This window comes from Heteronotia binoei, chromosome 8 (assembly GCF_032191835.1).
Source record: "Heteronotia binoei isolate CCM8104 ecotype False Entrance Well chromosome 8, APGP_CSIRO_Hbin_v1, whole genome shotgun sequence".
Lineage (NCBI taxonomy): Eukaryota > Metazoa > Chordata > Lepidosauria > Squamata > Gekkonidae > Heteronotia > Heteronotia binoei.
The window spans coordinates 131,332,175-131,351,847 of NC_083230.1; the positions used below are offsets into that span (position 1 = coordinate 131,332,175).

At 53.6% G+C, this 19,673-nt stretch overlaps 1 protein-coding gene across 1 annotated transcript in view; it reads right to left on the minus strand.

The window, feature by feature from the left end:
- ARSA (arylsulfatase A) overlaps positions 1-19,673 on the minus strand; it is a 60,576-nt gene that overhangs the window by 17,574 nt on the left and 23,329 nt on the right. Inside the window, exons 3-4 of the mRNA XM_060244527.1 lie at positions 6,572-6,752; positions 4,574-4,655 (exon numbers count right to left, since the gene is read on the minus strand). Of these exons, the coding sequence (XP_060100510.1) occupies positions 4,574-4,655; positions 6,572-6,752 (263 nt within the window). The remainder of the gene's footprint in view (positions 1-4,573; positions 4,656-6,571; positions 6,753-19,673) is intronic.

Here is a 19,673-nt window from a genome sequence, read left to right on the forward strand (position 1 = left end):
TTCTGGCTCAACATTAGGAAGAACTTCCTGAGCGTAAGAGCGGTTCCTCAGTGGAACAGGCTTCCTCCTTGGGAGGTGGTGGGTTCTCCTTCCTTGGAGGTTTTTCAACAGAGGCTAGATGGCCATCTGACAGCAATGAAGATCCTGTGAATTTTGGGGGAGGTGTTTGTGAGTTTCCTGCATTGTGCAGGGGGTTGGACTAGATGACCCTGGAGGTCCCTTCCAACTCTATGATTCTTGAAGTGATGGTATTGCTTTACTTTGCTCTGGTAAGACCTCACCTGGAATATAGTCTTCAGTTTTGGGCAGCACATTTTAAGAAGGATATAGATGAGCTGGAACGGGTGAAGACAGTGAGGGGTCTGGAGACCAAGTCCTATGAGGAAAGGTTGAAGGAGCTGGGCATGTTTAGCCTGGAGAGGAGGCTCGCTCTGCGCGCCAACAGAGAGGGGGGGGGCGCCAAATTGGGTATGGTGTCCATTGTATTCTATGGGACCATAAGATAGAATGACCCATAAGGGGGCGTCAAAAAACATGTAAATCCGGTCATGGCTTCCAGCCTCCCTTCTGGCCACAAAGAGCGCTCTGATGATCGAGCAGCTCCTGTTGGAAAGCGGCCCTCCTCGCCCACTCACTCTGCAAGAAGGGTGCAGCAGGGTGGCATTTCCCAGAGCTGGCCCCGTGCCCAGCTGGCAGGGGGCCGGAGGGGGCAGACAGAGCCCCAGGAACAGCCAGTGCAAGGAGGGAGGGTGGAGCAGACGGTTAATTTCAGGCCCGCTTCATTGGTGCTCAATTAACAGGCTGCTTCCAAGAAGGCTGCCACTGCCAAGGAGGTCCCAAGAGGAGGGCTGGGCGGGGGGGGGGGGGGGCAGGAGGAGGAGCCAAGCAGGACTCAGCGGGCTCCAGTATCTGCAAGGCTCTGAACAGGGCGCAGTGTCTCTAGAGCAGTGGTCTCCAACTTTTTTGGTACCAGGGACTGGTTTTGTGGAAAACAGTTTTTCCACGGACCTGCGGTTGGGGGCGGGGAGGGGGGAATGTTTTTGGGATGATACAATTGTGCACTTTATTTTGGTATGGTGGTTATGTGTGCGGACTCTTGTCTGGGCGAACTAGGTTTGCTTCCCCACTCCTCCACTTGCAGCTGCTGGAATGACCTTGGGTCAGCCAGAGCTCTCACAGGAGTTGTCCTTGAAAGGGCAGCTTCTGGAGAGCTCTTTCAGCACTACCTGCATCACAGGGTGGATCTGAGAGGCAGTTTGGTGTAGTGGTTAAGTGCGCAGACTCTTATCTGGGAGAACCGGGTTTGATTCCCCACTATTCCACTTGCAGCTGCTGGAATGGCCTTGGGTCAGCCATGGCTCTCTTATCTGGAAGAACCGGGTTTGATTCCCCACTCCTCCACTTGCAGCTGCTGGAATGGCCTTGGGTCAGCCAGAGCTCTCTTATCTGGAAGAACCGGGTTTGATTCCCACTCCTCCACTTGCAGCTGCTGGAATGGCCTTGGGTCAGCCAGAGCTCTCACAGGAGTTGTCCTTGAAAGGGAAGCTTCTGGGAGAGCTCTTTCAGCACCTGACAGGGTGGATCTGAGAGGCAGTTTGGTGTAGTGCTTAAGTGAGCGGACTCTTATCTGGGAGAACCGGTTTGATTCCCCACTACTCCACTTGCAGCTGCTGGAATTTATTTATTTATTTATTCTATGACTTATATCCCGCCCTTCCCATAAAATGGCTCAGGGCGGCTCACAACAAATGATAAAACAATAAACAAAGTGCAAAATTATTACAATTAAAAAGTCAAAGCATTTAAAAACCATAAAATCTTAACATTAAAACTATACCGTATATTTCACTAAGGTCTGATAAGCTACATTAATCTAGTCAGGCGTAGGCTAGCCGGAAGAGGCTTGTCTTACAGGCCCTGCGGAACTGAGTAAGATCCCGCAGGGCCCTCACCTCTTCCGGCAGCTGGTTCCACCATGTGGGGGCCATTGTGGAAAAGGCCCTGTCTCTGGTTGTCTTGAGACGGACTTCTTTGGGCCCGGGGATGGTGAGAAGGTTTTGCGTCCCAGACCTCAGTACTCTCTGGGAACGTGTGGGGAGAGACGGTCCTTCAGGTAGGCAGGTCCCAGGCCATATAGGGCTTTAAAGGTAATGACCAGCACCTTGTACCGGACCCGGTATATTTATTGGAAGCCAGTGCAGAGCCCGAAGACCCGGCCGAATGTGCCCCCACCTTGGGAGGCCCAATAACAGCCGGGCCGCGGCATTCTGCACCAGCTGCAATTTCCGGGTCCGGCACAGGGGCAGCCCCATGTAGAGGGCATTGCAGTAATCCAACCTCGAGGTGACCGTAGCATGGATCACTGTTGCTAGGTCGTCGCGGTCCAGGAAGGGGGCCAACTGCCTTGCCCGCCTAAGATGAAAAAAACGCGGACTTGGCAGTGGTTGCTATCTGAGCCTCCATCTTTAGGGACGGCTCCAGTAGCACCCCCAGGCTTTTGACCCTGTCCGCCGCCATCAGCGGCGCACCGTCAAAAGCTGGTAGGGGGATTTCCCCCCCCTGGACCACGACGGCCCAAACAAAGGACCTCTGTCTTCGCAGGATTCAGTCTTAGTCCACTCAGTCTGAGCCACTCAGCCACGGCCTGTAGTGCCCGGTCCAGATTTTCTGGGGCGCAGACCGGTCGGCCGTCCATAAGTAGATAGAGCTGGGTGTCATCCGCATACTGGTGACACCCCAGCCCATACCTTCGGGCAATCTGGGCAAGAGGTCGCATATAGATGTTAAATAACATCGGGGAGAGAACTGCTCCCTGGGGCACTCCACAATTAAGTGTGTGCCTCCGGGATAGCTCCCCCCCAATTGCGACCCTTTGTCCCCGACCTTCAAGGAAAGAGGAAAGCCACTGCAAGGCCAACCCCTGAATCCCCGCGTCGGCGAGGCGGCAAGTCAGTAACCGATGGTCGACCGTATCGAACGCCGCCGATAGGTCCAACAGCATCAGCACTGCCGAGCCACCCCGATCCAGATGCCGTTGAAGGTCATCTACCAGGGCAACCAACACCGTCTCCGTCCCGTGACCTGGGCGAAAGCCGGACTGGAGTGGGTCAAGGACGGAAGCGTCCTCCAGGAAAGTCTGTAGCTGCCTCGCCACTGCCCTCTCGATAAGTTTGCCCAGGAAGGGCAAATTTGAGACCGGCCTATAGTGTGCCAATTGGGCCGGGTCTAAAGATGGTTTTTTTAAGAGGGGACGGACCACAGCCTCTTTGAGCGGCGCTGGAAAGAGCCCTTCTGTCAGGGATCTGTTTATGATATCCCGTATAGGATATCTGAGATCCCCTTGGCAAGATTTAATAAGCCAGGAAGGGCATGGGTCCAATTTACAGGTTGTTGGGCGGGCAGTTGAGAGAATCCTGTCAACTTCCTCCAGGCTGAGGGGGCCAAAACCATCCAGAATATGATCCGAAGAATGCTCGGGGCCTCGGTTGCGTTAACTGTCTCTAAGTTGACGGGGAGGTCGAGGCGGAGTGATGCGATCTTGTCCGCAAAATAATTCGCAAAAGCCTCACAGCCTATCTCCAATTCAAAAGAATTTGGTCTGCCCTGGGGCAGCGTAGTAAGATCCCGAATTATATCAAACAATTGTGCCGGGCGCGAAGTTGCGGGACGCAATCTTATCCGCAAAGTATGTCTTCTTTGCGGATTTGATTGCCATCTCATAGGTCTTCAAACTCTCTCTATAAGATGTTCGGGTCGCTTCGTCTCGAGTACGCCGCCATTGCCTCTCTAGTCGTCTGAGATCCCGCTTCAATTGCCGCAGTTCCTGGTTAAACCAGGGAGACGGCTTAGGGCGGGGGCGCAGAGGACGCCTAGGCGCGATCTCCTCGATGGCCCTGGAGAGTCCATCGTTCCAGGACTCTACCAGATCATCCAGGGAGTCGCCAGTGGGCCAGGTATCCCGCAGAGCCGTCAGGAACCGTTCCGGGTCCATCAGGCTCCGCGGGCGAGCTAAAATACGCTCTCCGCCTAAACAGGTTTGGGGTGACATATCCATACGAGCCTTGAGGGCAAAGTGATCCGACCATGGCACTGCTTCCATTGCAATATCGTTCACTTGTACTCCAGCCGCGAAGACCAGGTCTAACATGTGTCCCGCCTGATGAGTGGGTGTTGTAACAACCTGGGAGAGGCCTAGTGTCGCCATGGATGACACTAGGTCCATCGCCTGGCTGGAGGCCGCGTCGTCGGCATGGACATTGAAGTCGCCCAAAACCAATAGCCTTGGGCACTCCAACGCCCAGCCCGCCACGGCCTCCACCAGGGATGGTAAGGCGACGGCTGGTGCGTTAGGCGGTCGGTACACCAGCCAGATCGCCAACCCCTCCCCAACATCCCACATCAGGCCGGCACATTCAATACCCGGAATCTCCGGGGCCGGGAGAGCCCTAAAGGAGTAAGCCTCTCGTATGAGTAATGCCACTCCTCCCCCCCGCCCGCTAGTCCGGGACTGGTGAAAGACCGAGTAACCTGGGGGGGTCATCTGGGAGAGAGTGACGGTCTCCCCATCTCGCACCCAGGTCTCGGTCACGCAGGCCAGGTCCGCGTCCTGCTCCAGCAGATAGTCCCGAAGGACAGTGGTCTTATTATTGATGGACCTGGCGTTGCACAACACCAGTGTCGGAGGCGGGTGAATTCGTCTGGTCCCACTACCTGTCACCATCGGGATGGGACGCAGGCTGGAAGGTGGTCGAGCACTCTCATGTCTCAGCCTCCTTCGCTTAATGGCCTTGGGTCAGCCATAGCTCTCTTATCTGGGAGAACCGGGTTGGATTCCCCCCTCCTCCACTTGCACCTGCTGGAATGGCCTTGGGTCAGCCATAGTGGTTAAGTGCGCAAACTCTTATCTGTGAGAACTGGGTTTGATTCCCACTCCTCCGCTTGCAGCTGCTGGAATGCCCTTGGGTCAGCCAGAGCTCTCACAGGAGTTGTCCTTGAAAGGGCAGCTTCTGGGAGAGCTCTTTCAGCACCTGACAGGGTGGATCTGAGAGGCAGTTTGATGTAGTGGTTAAGTGCGCAGACTCTTATCTGGGAGAACCGGGTTTGATTCCCCACTACTCCACTATGCGCTGGGCAGGGCATATTTCTAGGATGGAAAACCACCGCCTTCCCAAGATTGCTCTGTATGGCAAACTTTCCACCGGCCATCGAAATAGAGGGGCACCAAAGAAGAGGTACAAGGACTCCTTGAAGAAATCCCTTGGCACCTGTCGCATCAACCATCACCAGTGGTCTGACCTAGCCTCAGATCGCAAAGCATGGAGGCACACCATCCACCAGGCTGTCTCTTCCTTTGAGAACGCACGCATAGCTGGTCTTGAGGACAAAAGGAGATTGAGGAAGAATCGCACTGCTACAGCACCAACCCTAAATCAGACTTTTCCCTGCAGCCGCTGTGGCCGGACCTGCCTGTCCCGCATTGGTCTTGTCAGCCACCAGCGAGCCTGCAGCAGACGTGGACTATTGCACCCTTCTTAAATCTTCGTTCGCGAAGTCAAGCCAAGAGACTCCACTTGCAGCTGCTGGAATGGCCTTGGGCCAGCCAGAGCTCTCGCAGAGGTTTTCCTTGAAAGGGCAGCTTCTGGGAGAGTTCTCTCAGCCCCACCCACCTCACAGGGTGTTTGTTGTGGGAGAGGAAGATAGAGGAGATTGTGAGCCACTCTGAAATTCAGAGTGGAGGGCACGATATAAATCCAATGTCGTCGTCTTCTTCTTCCGTTATAATATATAATGAAATAATTATGCAACTCATGGCCCGGTTGCTAACAGGCCACGGCCCGGTACTGGTCCCCTGCTCTAGAGGATCCAGCAGGAAAAAAGGTAAAATGCCTCTCAGTGACTGGCTCTTAGTGACCAAACTGGCTCTCTGGAAGACTTCTGCAGGAGAACACCCGGCCTGCGGCACTGCGCCCCATCTGTTGAGGGCACTTATCGAAACCAGGAAGCCCACTCGCTAAGTGAAGCAGCCTGCGATGCGCCCTTGTCGGTGGGTCCATGCCCCTGCTCGCCCTGTGCGGCTCCTGAGTTGCTCTCGCCCCCCGCATGTCGGTGGTCCCGAACCGGGTGTTTCTCTGGCTGCCTTGTGCCAGATTTCCCAGCATTTTCTTAGGAGTCGAGTTGAGTAGGAAACTCCTTTCCGGGTGCCAGCCCCTGCCCCCCGCACCAGTGCCCAGGGTGCCACATCCTGAGTGGGCAGTTGGGTGGCTTTCATGCTGCAGACTTGGCAGTATGACCCACCAGTAGTTATGGGGGGTGGGGTGGGATTCTCTGCTGCCTCCCTCTCTTCCTCCCTGGTCCCCAATGAAAGGCCTTTTTGTGCCCAGAGTGGGAGGGGATTCCAGCAGGCAGGGAGGGGGGGGTCAAACAGCTGGGTGAGGCCTCAGCAGCGCCTGGGGTTCTGCCTTCCCCCCGCCCCCCCCCCCCGTCCCCACCCAAGCTGGGATGCCAGCAGCTCCCAGAAGGGAGAAAGGCTGAGCCTGCAACGCTCACGTGGCTTTCCTGTCACAAACCTGACCTGGCCCCAGGGCCCTCTGCAGACGCTGCTTTCAGAAGAGCAAAGGGATCTGGCAAGATCTGCTCGGGCCGCTGCTGGGAAGGTAGGTGCCACATCCGCTCTGTGCTCTTTGTCCCACTCCACAGGTCCTCAGGAAGCGATGCCACCTGCCACGTTGTTCCCTCGGCCACCAAGTCCCAAGCTTGGCCAGGAAGACAGAAGGGGAAGGAGCAGAGCTCCGCGTTGCAGTAGAGTGGTCAGCACTGGGTTGGGAAATCCCTGGAGACCGAGCCAGGCCCCGTTCTCTACGCAAAGAGTGATGTTTCTCCCAGCATGCCGTTCAGTCCTGGACCACAGAGGGCAGGTGCCAGACTACTGAGCAGACCCAGGGCTGCCGCTTCTGGCTCTTTCAAACATATTGCATGGCTCTCAAAGCCCCACCAGCCCGTCAGCGGCCTTGCAGAAGGCAGTTCTCTCTTTAAACCACTTCTCCAAGCCAGCTGGGTGGATGCATTAACATTAAAGTTGCTTTCTTTCCACCTCTTTCTCCCTCCTGTCATCTGTTTTCCTCCCTCCCTGTCTTGGTGTAGAGCCAGTGTGGTGTAGTGGTTAAGTGTGCAGACTCTTGTCTGGGAGAACCGGGTTTGATTCCCCACTCCTCCCCTTGCAGCTGCTGGAATGGCCTTGGGTCAGCCATAGCTCTCTTATCTGGGAGAACTGGGTTTGATTCCCCACTCCTCCCCTTGCAGCTGCTGGAATGGCCTTGGGTCAGCCAGGGCTCTCTTATCTGGGAGAACCGGGTTTGATTCCCCACTCCTCCCCTTGCAGCTGCTGGAATGGCCTTGGGTCAGCCAGAGCTCTCTTATCTGGGAGAACCGGGTTTGATTCCCCACTCCTCCACTTGCAGCTGCTGGAATGGCCTTGGGTTAGCCAGAGCTCTCTTATCTGGGAGAAGTGGGTTTGATTCCCCACTCCTCCACTTGCACCTGCTGGAATGGCCTTGGGTTAGCCAGAGCTCTCTTATCTGGGAGAACCGGGTATGATTCCCCACTCCTCCACTTGCAGCTGCTGGAATGGCCTTGGGTTAGCCAGAGCTCTCTTATCTGGGAGAACCGGGTTTGATTCCCCACTCCTCCACTTGCAGCTGCTGGAATGGCCTTGGGTTAGCCAGAGCTCTCTTATCTGGGAGAAGTGGGTTTGATTCCCCACTCCTCCACTTGCACCTGCTGGAATGGCCTTGGGTTAGCCAGAGCTCTCTTATCTGGGAGAACCGGGTTTGATTCCCCACTCCTCCACTTGCAGCTGCTGGAATGGCCTTGGGTTAGCCAGAGCTCTCTTATCTGGGAGAAGTGGGTTTGATTCCCCACTCCTCCACTTGCAGCTGCTGGAATGCCCTTGGGTCAGCCATAGCTCTCTTATCTGGGAGAACCGGGTTTGATTCCCCACTCCTCCACTTGCAGCTGCTGGAATGGCCTTGGGTCAGCCTGAGCTCTCTTATCTGGGAGAAGTGGGTTTGATTCCCCACTCCTCCACTTGCAACTGCTGGAATGGTCTTGGGTGAGCCTGAGCTCTCTTATATGGGAGAACCGGGTTTGATTCCCCACTCCTCCCCTTGCAGCTGCTGGAATGGCCTTGGGTCAGCCAGAGCTCTCTTCTCTGGGAGAACCGGGTTTGATTCCTCACTCCTCCACTTGCAGCTGCTGGAATGGCCTTGGGTCAGCCATAGCTCTCTTATCTGGGAGAAGTGGGTTTGATTCCCCACTCCTCCACTTGCAGCTGCTGGAATGGCCTTGGGTCAGCCATAGCTCTCTTATCTGGGAGAAGTGGGTTTGATTCCCCACTCCTCCACTTGCAACTGCTGGAATGGTCTTGGGTGAGCCTGAGCTCTCTTATATGGGAGAACCGGGTTTGATTCCCCACTCCTCCCCTTGCAGCTGCTGGAATGGCCTTGGGTCAGCCAGAGCTCTCTTATCTGGGAGAACCGGGTTTGATTCCCCACTCCTCCCCTTGCAGCTGCTGGAATGGCCTTGGGTCAGCCATAGCTCTCTTATCTGGGAGAACTGGGTTTGATTCCCCACTCCTCCACTTGCAGCTGCTGGAATGGCCTTGGGTCAGCCTGAGCTCTCTTATCTGGGAGAACCGGGTTTGATTCCCCACTCCTCCCCTTGCAGCTGCTGGAATGGCCTTGGGTCAGCCAGAGCTCTCTTATCTGGGAGAACCGGGTTTCATTCCCCACTCCTCCACTTGCAGCTGCTGGAATGGCCTTGGGTCAGCCAGAGCACTCTTATCTGGGAGAACCAGGTTTGATTTCCCACTCCTCCACTTGCAGCTGCTGGAATGGCCTTGGGTCAGCCAGAGCTCTCTTATCTGGGAGAACTAGGTTTGATTCCCCACTCCTCCCCTTGCAGCTGCTGGAATGGCCTTGGGTCAGCCATAGCTCTCTTATCTGGGAGAACCGGGTTGGATTCCCCACTCCTCCACTTGCAGCTGCTGGAATGGCCTTGGGTCAGCCAGAGCTCTCTTATCTCGGAGAACCAGGTTTGATTCCCCACTCCTCCACTTGCACCTGCTGGGATGGCCTTGGGTCAGCCATAGCTCTCTTATCTGGGAGAACCGGGTTTGATTCCCCACTCCTCCCCTTGCACCTGCTGGACTGGCCTTGGGTCAGCCATAGCTCTCTTATCTGGGAGAACCGGGTTGGATTCCTCACTCCTCCACTTGCAGCTGCTGGAATGGCCTTGGGTCAGGCGGAGCTCTCTTATCTGGGAGAACCGGGTTTGATTCCCCACTCCTCCACCTGCAGCTGCTGGAATGGCCTTGGGTCAGCCAGAGCGCTCTTATCTGGGGCCAGGAGACTTTGAGGATGGGGCCAGTAGACACTGGGGGTGGAGCCAGGAGACACTGGGGGTGGAGCCAGGAGACTTTGAGGATGGGGCCAGGAGACACTGGGGGTGGGGCCAGGAGCAAGGGTGTGACAAACATAATTGCACTCCAGAGGGAGTTCTGGCCATCACATGGAAAGGGACAGCATACCTTTTAAATGCCTTCTCTCCACTGGAAATAAAGATGGATAGGGTCACTGTCTTTGGGGGTTCATAGAATCGGGCCCTCTGGTCCAATCTTTTTGAAACATGGAGGGTATTTTGGGGGGAGGCACTGGATGCTATGGTGAAGATTTGGTGCCTCTACTTCAAAAGACAGCCTCCCCAGAGCCCCAGATACCCGCAGGTCAATTCTCCATTATGCCCTAAGGGAATCGATCTTCATGGAGAAGACTGGAGTTCCCAGCAGACCTTTCCCTCCCCCACCCTGCTTTCTTCAGGCCCCGCCTGGAGGTTTGGAAGTCTAGTGCTTCAACTGGTGGCAGCAGGCAAAGGACGCAGGGGAGGCGGCTGTGCTCGGCTTCCCCTTCCTTATTAACTCTCAGTTTTAATAAGCGCCCAGCCGAGGGAGACGAGAACAAAACGTGGCAGCATCTCAGGGAGGGCAAATTGTGCCCTTTGCAGAGGGGGCGTCACGAGGCAAGGCGGGCTCAGAGGGGGGATTTTTTGCACCGCTGTGGGTGGCAGAGGGGGAGGCAGGTCAGACGCATCACAAGGCCCACCTCGCCAAGAAGGTCTCCTGTGCCATGCCCACTGGAGTTCTGCAAGAGCAGGTGCCCTCTGAAAACGGGACATGGCAGGACTGCCCTTTGGAGGGGTGCACTTTGTATGTGCCAGTTATGCTTGTCACAGCCTTGCTCCGGACTCCACCCCCAATGTCTCCTGGCTCCACCTCCAAAGTCTCCTGGCTCCACCCCCAAAGTATATATCCAATATCTTCTTAGAGAGCCAGTTTCGTGTAGAGGTGAAGTGCGCGGACTCTTCTCCGGGAGAACCGGGTTTGATTCCCCACTACACCAAACTGGCTCCCAGTTGACCTGCTACACAGATTTTTAAAAATGTTGCTGCTGCCCAAGGAAGGGTCTGCTCTGTGGGGCTGGAGGGAAGCTCCGTGTTGTGGCTGGCCACACCCACCTCCTGTAGAGGCCAATTTGAGGCTCCACCCTCTGCCAGAGCCCCCAATGTGCCCACAGGCTCAAAAAGACCGAGGAGCCCTGGGCTAGCGTATCAAGGATCTGTGAGCCCCGGCACCTCTCAGTTTCCAAGGAAAGCACTGCTGGAATCTGGGGAAGGGCAGGATTTGGGGGAGCCCTTCAGTGGGGCTGTGATGCCAGGGGAGAATCCAGCCCCAGCCCCCCCCCCCCAGCAGCCATCTTTCTCCAGGGGCACGGAGCTCCCTCGTTTGTCATTCCAGGAGGTCTGCAGGCCCCTCCTGGACGATGGCAGCCAGAAGGGGGCAGGCAATGGGGTAAGCGCCCCCCTGCTCCCTGCGTGAGCGGTGTGGTCTTCTGCCTGCAGTTTCCATGGCGTCGTCCTGCCCAGAGGGGCTGCAGCTCAGGCTGGCCACCGGATGTCACGAAGCACAGCTGCCCGCCTCGTCGGTTCTTCCCCCACCCTGTGAGTATAAACCAGCAGATCTAAAAATACAGCCGCCGCCAGGTTCTTTCCCATTTCCTTCGTGCACGGCAGCTAAAGATAGCAGCCATGGAGGCTGGAGGCAGCCGGCAGGCAGAGGTGTGGGGGGAATTCCAAGTAGCAGCCGGGATGGGCACAGATGGACGCCTGCCTGGCCAGCCGAAGGCCCTGCAAGTTTCATGCCAGGCACACAATGCACCCCCCACCCCCACCCCGCATGCAACATATCAGGCACCCTTCCGGAGCATGGCGCTGCAAGGTGTGTTCCATCCTGGAATTCCTCTCAAGGACATAAGAACATAAGAGAAGCCATTTTGGATCAGGCCAGTGGCCCATCCAGTCCAACACTCTGTGTCACATAAGAACATAAGAGGAGCCATGTTGGATCAGGCCAATGGCCCATCCAGTCCAACACTCTGTGTCACATAAGAACATAAGAGAAGCCATGTTGGATCAGGCCAGTGGCCCATCCAGTCCAACACTCTGTGTCACAGAAGAACATAAGAGAAGCCATGTTGGATCAGGCCAGTGGCCCATCCAGTCCAACACTCTGTGTCACATAAGAACATAAGAGAAGCCATGTTGGATCAGGCCAATGGCCCATCCAGCCCAACACTCTGTGTCACATAAGAACATAAGAGAAGCCCTGTTGGATCAGGCCAGTGGCCCATCCAGTCCAACACTCTGTGTCACAGAAGAACATAAGAGAAGCCATGTTGGATCAAGCCAGTGGCCCATCCAGTCCAACACTCTGTGTCACATAAGAACACAAAAGAAGCCCTGTTGGATCAGGCCAATGGCCCATCCAGTCCAACACTCTGTGTCACAGAAGAACATAAGAGAAGCCCTGTTGGATCAGGCCAGTGGCCCATCCAGTCCAACACTCTGTGTCACAGAAGAACATAAGAGAAGCCATGTCGGATCAGGCCAGTGGCCCCTCCAGTCCAACACTCTGTGTCACATAAGAACACAAAAGAAGCCCTGTTGGATCAGGCCAATGGCCCATCCAGTCCAACACTCTGTGTCACAGAAGAACATAAGAGAAGCCCTGTTGGATCAGGCCAGTGGCCCCTCCAGTCCAACACTCTGTGTCACAGAAGAACATAAGAGAAACCATGTCGGATCAGGCCAGTGGCCCCTCCAGTCCAACACTCTGTGTCACATAAGAACACAAAAGAAGCCCTGTTGGATCAGGCCAATGGCCCATCCAGTCCAACACTCTGTGTCACAGAAGAACATAAGAGAAGCCCTGTTGGATCAGGCCAGTGGCCCATCCAGTCCAACACTCTGTGTCACAGAAGAACATAAGAGAAGCCATGTCGGATCAGGCCAGTGGCCCCTCCAGTCCAACACTCTGTGTCACATAAGAACACAAAAGAAGCCCTGTTGGATCAGGCCAATGGCCCATCCAGTCCAACACTCTGTGTCACAGAAGAACATAAGAGAAGCCCTGTTGGATCAGGCAGTGGCCCATCCAGTCCAAAACTCTGTGTCACAGAAGAACATAAGAGAAGCCCTGCTGGATCAGGCCAGTGGCCCATCCAGTCCAACACTCTGTGTCACAGAAGAACATAAGAGAAGCCCTGTTGGATCAGGCCAGTGGCCCATCCAGTCCAACACTCTGTGTCACAGAAGAACATAAGAGAAGCCATGTCGGATCAGGCCAGTGGCCCATCCAGTCCAACACTCTGTGTCACAGAAGAACATAAGAGAAGCCCTGTTGGATCAGGCCAGTGGCCCATCCAGTCCAACACTCTGTGTCACAGAAGAACATAAGAGAAGCCCTGCTGGATCAGGCAGTGGCCCATCCAGTCCAACACTCTGTGTCACAGAAGAACAGAAGAGAAGCCATGTCGGATCAGGCCAGTGGCCCATCCAGTCCAACACTCTGTGTCACAGAAGAACATAAGAGAAGCCCTGTTGGATCAGGCAGTGGCCCATCCAGTCCAAAACTCTGTGTCACAGAAGAACATAAGAGAAGCCCTGCTGGATCAGGCCAGTGGCCCATCCAGTCCAACACTCTGGGCGTTTTGGCACTCACCTTCAGCCGGAGCGACCCCCCTCTTCACCGCGCAGGATCTGCGCGGATTTCGCACGTAAAGCCGCGGAGCAGCAGGAAGAGCCGGAAACTCCCAGCGCTTTTGCGGCGCAAACGTAAACCGCCAAAAAGCAGTTTCCGTTTGTGCGGCTTTTGCGCCGGGAGTTTCCGGCTCTTTCGGCTGCTCCGCGGCTTTACGTGCGAAATCTGCGCAGATCCTGCGCGGTGAACAGGGGGGTCGCGTCGGCTGAAGGTGAGTGCGAAAACGCCCTCTGTGTCACAGAAGAACATAAGAGAAGCCCTGTTGGATCAGGCCAGTGGCCCATCCAGTCCAACACTCTGTGTCACATAAGAACATAAGAGGACCCATATTGGATCAGGCCAGTGGCCCATCCAGTCCAACACTCTGTGTCACATAGGAACAGAAGAGAAGCCATGCTGGATCAGGCCAGTGGCCCATCCAGTCCAACACTCTGTGTCACAGAAGAACATAAGAGGAGCCATATTGGATCAGGCCAGTGGCCCATCCAGTCCAACACTCTGTGTCACATAAGAACAAAAGAGAAACCATGTTGGATCCGGCCATTGGCCCATCCAGTCCAACACTCTGTGTCACAGAAGAACATAAGAGAAGCCCTGTTGGATCAGGCCAGTGGCCCATCCAGTCCAACACTCTGTGTCACAGAAGAACATAAGAGAAGCCCTGTTGGATCAGGCCAGTGGCCCATCCAGTCCAACACTCTGTGTCACAGAAGAACATAAGAGAAGCCCTGTTGGATCAGGCCAGTAGCCCTTTCAGTCCAACATAAGAACATAAGAGAAGCCATGTTGGATCAGGCCAACGGCCCATCAAGTCCAACACTCTGTGTCACACAGTGGCAAAAATTTTTATATACACACATACACTGTGGCTAATAGCCACTGATGGACCTGTGCTCCATATTTTTATCTAAACCCCTCTTGAAGGTGGCTATACTTGTGGCCGCCACCACCTCCTGTGGCAGTGAATTCCACATGTTAATCACCCTTTGGGTGAAGAAGTACTTCCTTTCATCGAATGCCCACAAGTTCTTGTATTGTGAGAAAGGGAGAAAAGTACTTCTTTCTCTACTTTCTCCATCCCATGCATTATCTTGTAAACCTCTATCATGTCACCCCGCAGTCGACGTTTCTCCAAGCTAAAGAGTCCCAAGCGTTTCAACCTTTCTTCATAGGGAAAGTGCTCCAGCCCTTTAATCATTCTAGTTGCCCTTTTCTGGACTTTCTCCAATGCTATAATATCCTTTTTGAGGTGCGGCAACCAGAACTGCACACAGTACTCCAAATGAGACCGCACCATCGATTTATACAGGGGCATTATGATACTGGCTGATTTGTTTTCAATCCCCTTCCTAATAATTCCCAGCATGGCGTTGGCCTTTTTTATTGCAGATGCACACTGTCTTGACATTTTCAGTGAGTTACCTACTACGACCCCAAGATCTCTCTCTTGGTCAGTCTCTGCCAGTTCACACCCCATCAACTTGTATTTGTAGCTGGGATTCTTGGCCCCAATGTGCATTACTTTGCACTTGGCCACATTGAACCGCATCTGCCATGTTGACGCCCACTCATCCAGCCTCAACAGATCCCTTTGGAGTTCCTCACAATCCTCTCTGGTTCTCACCACCCTGAACAATTTAGTGTCATCCGCAAACTTGGCCACTTCACTCCTTACTCCCAACTCTAAATCATTTATGAACAAGTTAAAGAGCATGGGACCCAGTACCGAGCCCTGCGGCATCCCACTGCTTACCGTCCTCCACTGCGAAGACTGCCCATTTATACTGACTCTCTGCTTCCTATTACTAAGCCAGTTTTTGATCCACAAGAGGACCTGTCCTTTTACTCCATGACTCTCAATGTGCCTACTCATTCTGTCCTTGATAATGGTTTCTACCAACTTTCCCGGTATTGAAGTCAGACTGACTGGCCTGTAATTTCCCGGATCTCCTCTGGAACCTTTTTTAAAGATGGGGGTGACATTTGCTACCTTCCAGTCCTCAGGAACGGAGGCAGATTTCAATGAAAGATTACAGATTTTTGTTAGAAGATCCACAAGTTCAACTTTGAGTTCTTTCAGAACTCTCGGATGTATGCCATCCGGACCCGGTGACTTATTAGTTTTTAATTTGTCTATCAGTTGTAGGACCTCCTCTTTTGTCACCTCAATCTGACTCAGGTCTTTCAACACCCCTTCCAAAATTAGTGGTTCTGAGGCGGGCAAAAAGTTCTCGTCTTCCACAGTGAAGACGGAGGCAAAAAATTCATTCAGCTTCTCAGCCATTTCCCTATCCTCCTTCAGTAATCCTTTTACCCCATGGTCATCCAAGGGCCCCACTGCCTCCCTGGCTGGTTTCCTACTTCTAATATATTTGAAGAAAGTTTTATTGTTGGTCTTTATGTTTTTTGCAATATGCTCCTCATAGTCCCTTTTTGCCTGCCTGATCACAGTCTTGCATTTGATTTGCCACTGCCTGTGTTCCCTTTTATTAATCTCACTTGGACTGGTTTTCCACCGCTTAAAGGAGTCCTTCTTACCTTTTACAGCTTCCATTACTTTGTTTGTTAACCATGCAGGCCTTTTCTTATGCCTGTTTGTGCCTTTCCTAACTTGTGGTATGTATTTTATCTGAGCTTCTAGGATTATAGTTTTAAATAGCGTCCAAGCTTCCCCAAGGGTTTTGACAGTATGTACCTTTCCTTTCAGTTTCCTCCTCACATGCCTCCTCATCTCAGTGTATTTACCCCTTTTAAAGATAAACGTGGTTGTGGCGGTCTTTTTGGACAACTCCCTATTTATACAAACGGTGAAATCAATAACATTATGGTCACTGCTCCCAAGCGGCGCAATCACTTTTACATCTCTCACCAAGTCTTGGGCATTACTTAGGACCAAATCCAGGATCGCCCCACCCCTGGTAGGTTCTGAGACCATCTGCTCCATAGCGCAGTCATTGAGAGCATCAAGAAACTCAATCTCTTTCTCTCGACCAGAACACATATTGACCCAATCAATCTGCGGGTAGTTAAAATCACCTATTACGACACAGTTATTACGTTTAGCCGCTATCTTTAAGCCTTCCATCATATTATAATCGTCCTCTCTCTTTTGATTTGGTGGGCATTAACAAACTCCCATAGTTAAATTTCCTTTTGGGCCCTCTATTACAACCCAAAGCATTTCTAAAAGTGAATCTAATTCTCTGACCTCAGTCTTACTGGACCGTATATCCTCTCTGACATACAGAGCCACCCCACCTCCAACCCTTCCCTTCCCTTCCCTTCCCTTCCTTCCCTTCCCTTGTGAGCCGCTCTGAGACTCTTCGGAGTGGAGGGCGGGATATAAATCCAATATCTTCTTCTTCTATCCTTCCGATATAGCTTATATCCAGGAATCACCGTGTCCCACTGACTCTCCTCATTCCACCAAGTTTCTGAAATTCCCACAATGTCTATGTTTTCTCCCAACACTAAACATTCCAATTCACCAATTTTACTTCGAACACTTCTAGCATTTGCATACAAACATCTATAATTTCCCAGGCGAGCTAGGCCCGCCACCTTCCTCCTGCCACCTCGAGACTCTGGCAGACAGTCCATATTGTTTGTCGCCTTCACAGTGGACAACTCCGGTCCGTTACCCGGTAGAAACACTCTGTGTCACTGAAGAACAGAAGAGAAGCCCTGTTGGATCAGGCCAGTGGCCCATCCAGTCCAACACTTTGTGTCACATAAGAACATAAGAGAAGCCCTGCTGGATCAGGCCAGTGGCCCATCCAGTCCAACACTCTGTGTCACATAAGAACATAAGAGAAGCCATGTTGGATCAGGCCAGTGGCCCATCCAGTCCAACACTCTGTGTCACAGAAGAACATAAGAGAAGCCATGTTGGATCAGGCCAGTGGCCCCTCCAGTCCAACACTCTGTGTCACATAAGAACATAAGAGAAGCCCTGCTGGATCAGGCCAGTGGCCCATCCAGTCCAACACTCTGTGTCACATAAGAACATAAGAGAAGCCATGTTGGATCAGGCCAGTGGCCCATCCAGTCCAACACTCTGTGTCACAGAAGAACATAAGAGAAGCCATGTTGGATCAGGCCAATGGCCCATCCAGTCCAACACTCTGTGTCACATAAGAACATAAGAGAAGCCATGTTGGATCAGGCCAGTGGCCCATCCAGTCCAACACTCTGTGTCACAGAAGAACATAAGAGAAGCCCTGTTGGATCAGGCCAGTGGCCCCTCCAGTCCAACACTCTGTGTCACATAAGAACATAAGAGAAGCCCTGCTGGATCAGGCCAGTGGCCCATCCAGTCCAACACTCTGTGTCACATAAGAACATAAGAGAAGCCATGTTGGATCAGGCCAGTGGCCCATCCAGTCCAACACTCTGTGTCACAGAAGAACATAAGAGAAGCCCTGTTGGATCAGGCCAGTGGCCCCTCCAGTCCAACACTCTGTGTCACATAAGAACATAAGAGAAGCCATGAACATAAGAGAAGCCATCCAGACCAACACTCGGTGTCACACTGTGGCAAAAAAACCCAGGTGCCATCAGGAGATCTATCAGTGGGGCCAGGAAACTAGAAGCCCTCCCACTGTTGCCCCCCCCCCACAAAGCACCACGAATACAGAGCATCACTGGCCCAGACACATAAGAACATAAGAGAAGCCCTGTTGGATCAGGCCAGTGGCCCCTCCAGTCCAACACTCTGTGTCACATAAGAACAGAAGAGAAGCCATGTCGGATCAGGCCAGTGGCCCCTCCAGTCCAACACTCTGTGTCACATAAGAACAGAAGAGAAGCCATGTCGGATCAGGCCAGTGGCCCCTCCAGTCCAACACTCTGTGTCACATAAGAACATAAGAGAAGCCATGTTGGATCAGGCGAATGGCCCATCCAGTCCAACACTCTGTGTCACATAAGAACACAAGAGAAGCCCTGTTGGATCAGGCCAGTGGCCCCTCCAGTCCAACACGCTGTGTCACATAAGAACATAAGAGAAGCCCTGTTGGATCAGGCCAGTGGCCCCTCCAGTCCAACACTCTGTGTCACCCAGGGGCCAAAAAACCCCAGGTGCCATGAGGAGGCCCATCAGTGGGGCCAGGATACTGGAAGCTCTCCCTCTGTTGCCCCCCCCCCCAAGCACCCAGAATACAGAGCATCACTGGCCCCATCACATGCATGCTCTGAACTGCCTAACGCAGGGGTGTCGAACTTATTTGTTATGAGTGCCGGATCAGACATAAAGGGGACTTTGTCGGGCTGGGGCTATTTAAGATTAGAGATATAAACTTTAAAAAGGACACAGACAAACAAAGATTTTTTTTAACTTAAAATAAAACATGCTTAAAACGTTAGCACTCGTTGGTTTTAAGGATGCTTTCTTTGTAACTCTCCCATGGGATCCAGGGAACTGGGCAAAGGAAGCTCTGGCTCTTTCCTTCCTTTCCCAGGGGACCAGGAGGGGACGGAGCCTCAGCCAATAGAAGGACTTGGCTCAGTTACCCATGGATGAATTCTCCATTATACCCTATGGGGGCTGCCTAGCAGACATTCAACCCCCCCCCCCCCCCCCCCCCCCCCGCTGGTCTTCTAATAACCCTGAAATGGAAGAAAGGCCTCCAAACCAGGAGATCTCCTGCCGCAATCCCAACTGAGGACTGGCCACTCTGCTGCAGACAGACTAACAGGCCGACCCGTCTTGACCTCTCCGCACAAGGGGAGGTGGGAACATGCAAGCCAGTCCCCCCCCCCCTGCTCCCACCTAAAGCTGACTCATTCTTCGCAACAGGTGTAAATCGCAGGGGAGGTGGTGAAGACTCGCTGCCATGGCGACAGAATCGCAGGCCTGCCTGCATGGCTGAAGAGCGCCAAAATGGTGGTGTCTCTCACTCCCCCGCCACTGCCTCCCTTCTCTGGAGCTGGTCCAGGGCTGAGTCAGCGCCTTGGAGGATGTGTGGTGGCACATCAGGTACAGCACGGGCAGCCCATCAGAACTGCGCTCCGGACCCGCCTGTGCTGTGGCCCCTTCGGCTGGGGGAAGACTCTTCTTTTTCTTTCCACACTTTGCAATAACACTGTGGTGCAGGCCCAGGCTGGTCGGGTGGGCGATTTGGGAAAGAAGCTGAACGGCAGCCCAGTTCCAATTTTAATTTCTGTTATAATTAGTGTTGCTAAGCACCCCCCCCCCCAGCTACTGTTGGGAGATGGGGGGGGGGGAGGTTTGCCAGATCTTGGTTGGGAGGCTCCTGGAGATTTGGGGGTGGCGCCTGGGGAAGGCACGGGACTCAGTGGGGGCAGTGCCAGAGATCCCACTCTCCAGAGCAGCCGTTTTCTCCAGGGGAACTGCGATCTCTGTAGCATGGAGATGATCTGCAAGGGGATCCCCAGGTCCCACCTGGAGGTTGGCATCCTGCATTGTAGCAAGTCATCAACCAAATCCATGACTGCATTCCCACTTCTGGGTTGGAACTTCCTGTGACACACAGGGGCAGAAACCAGAGGTCATCAGGAGATCCAC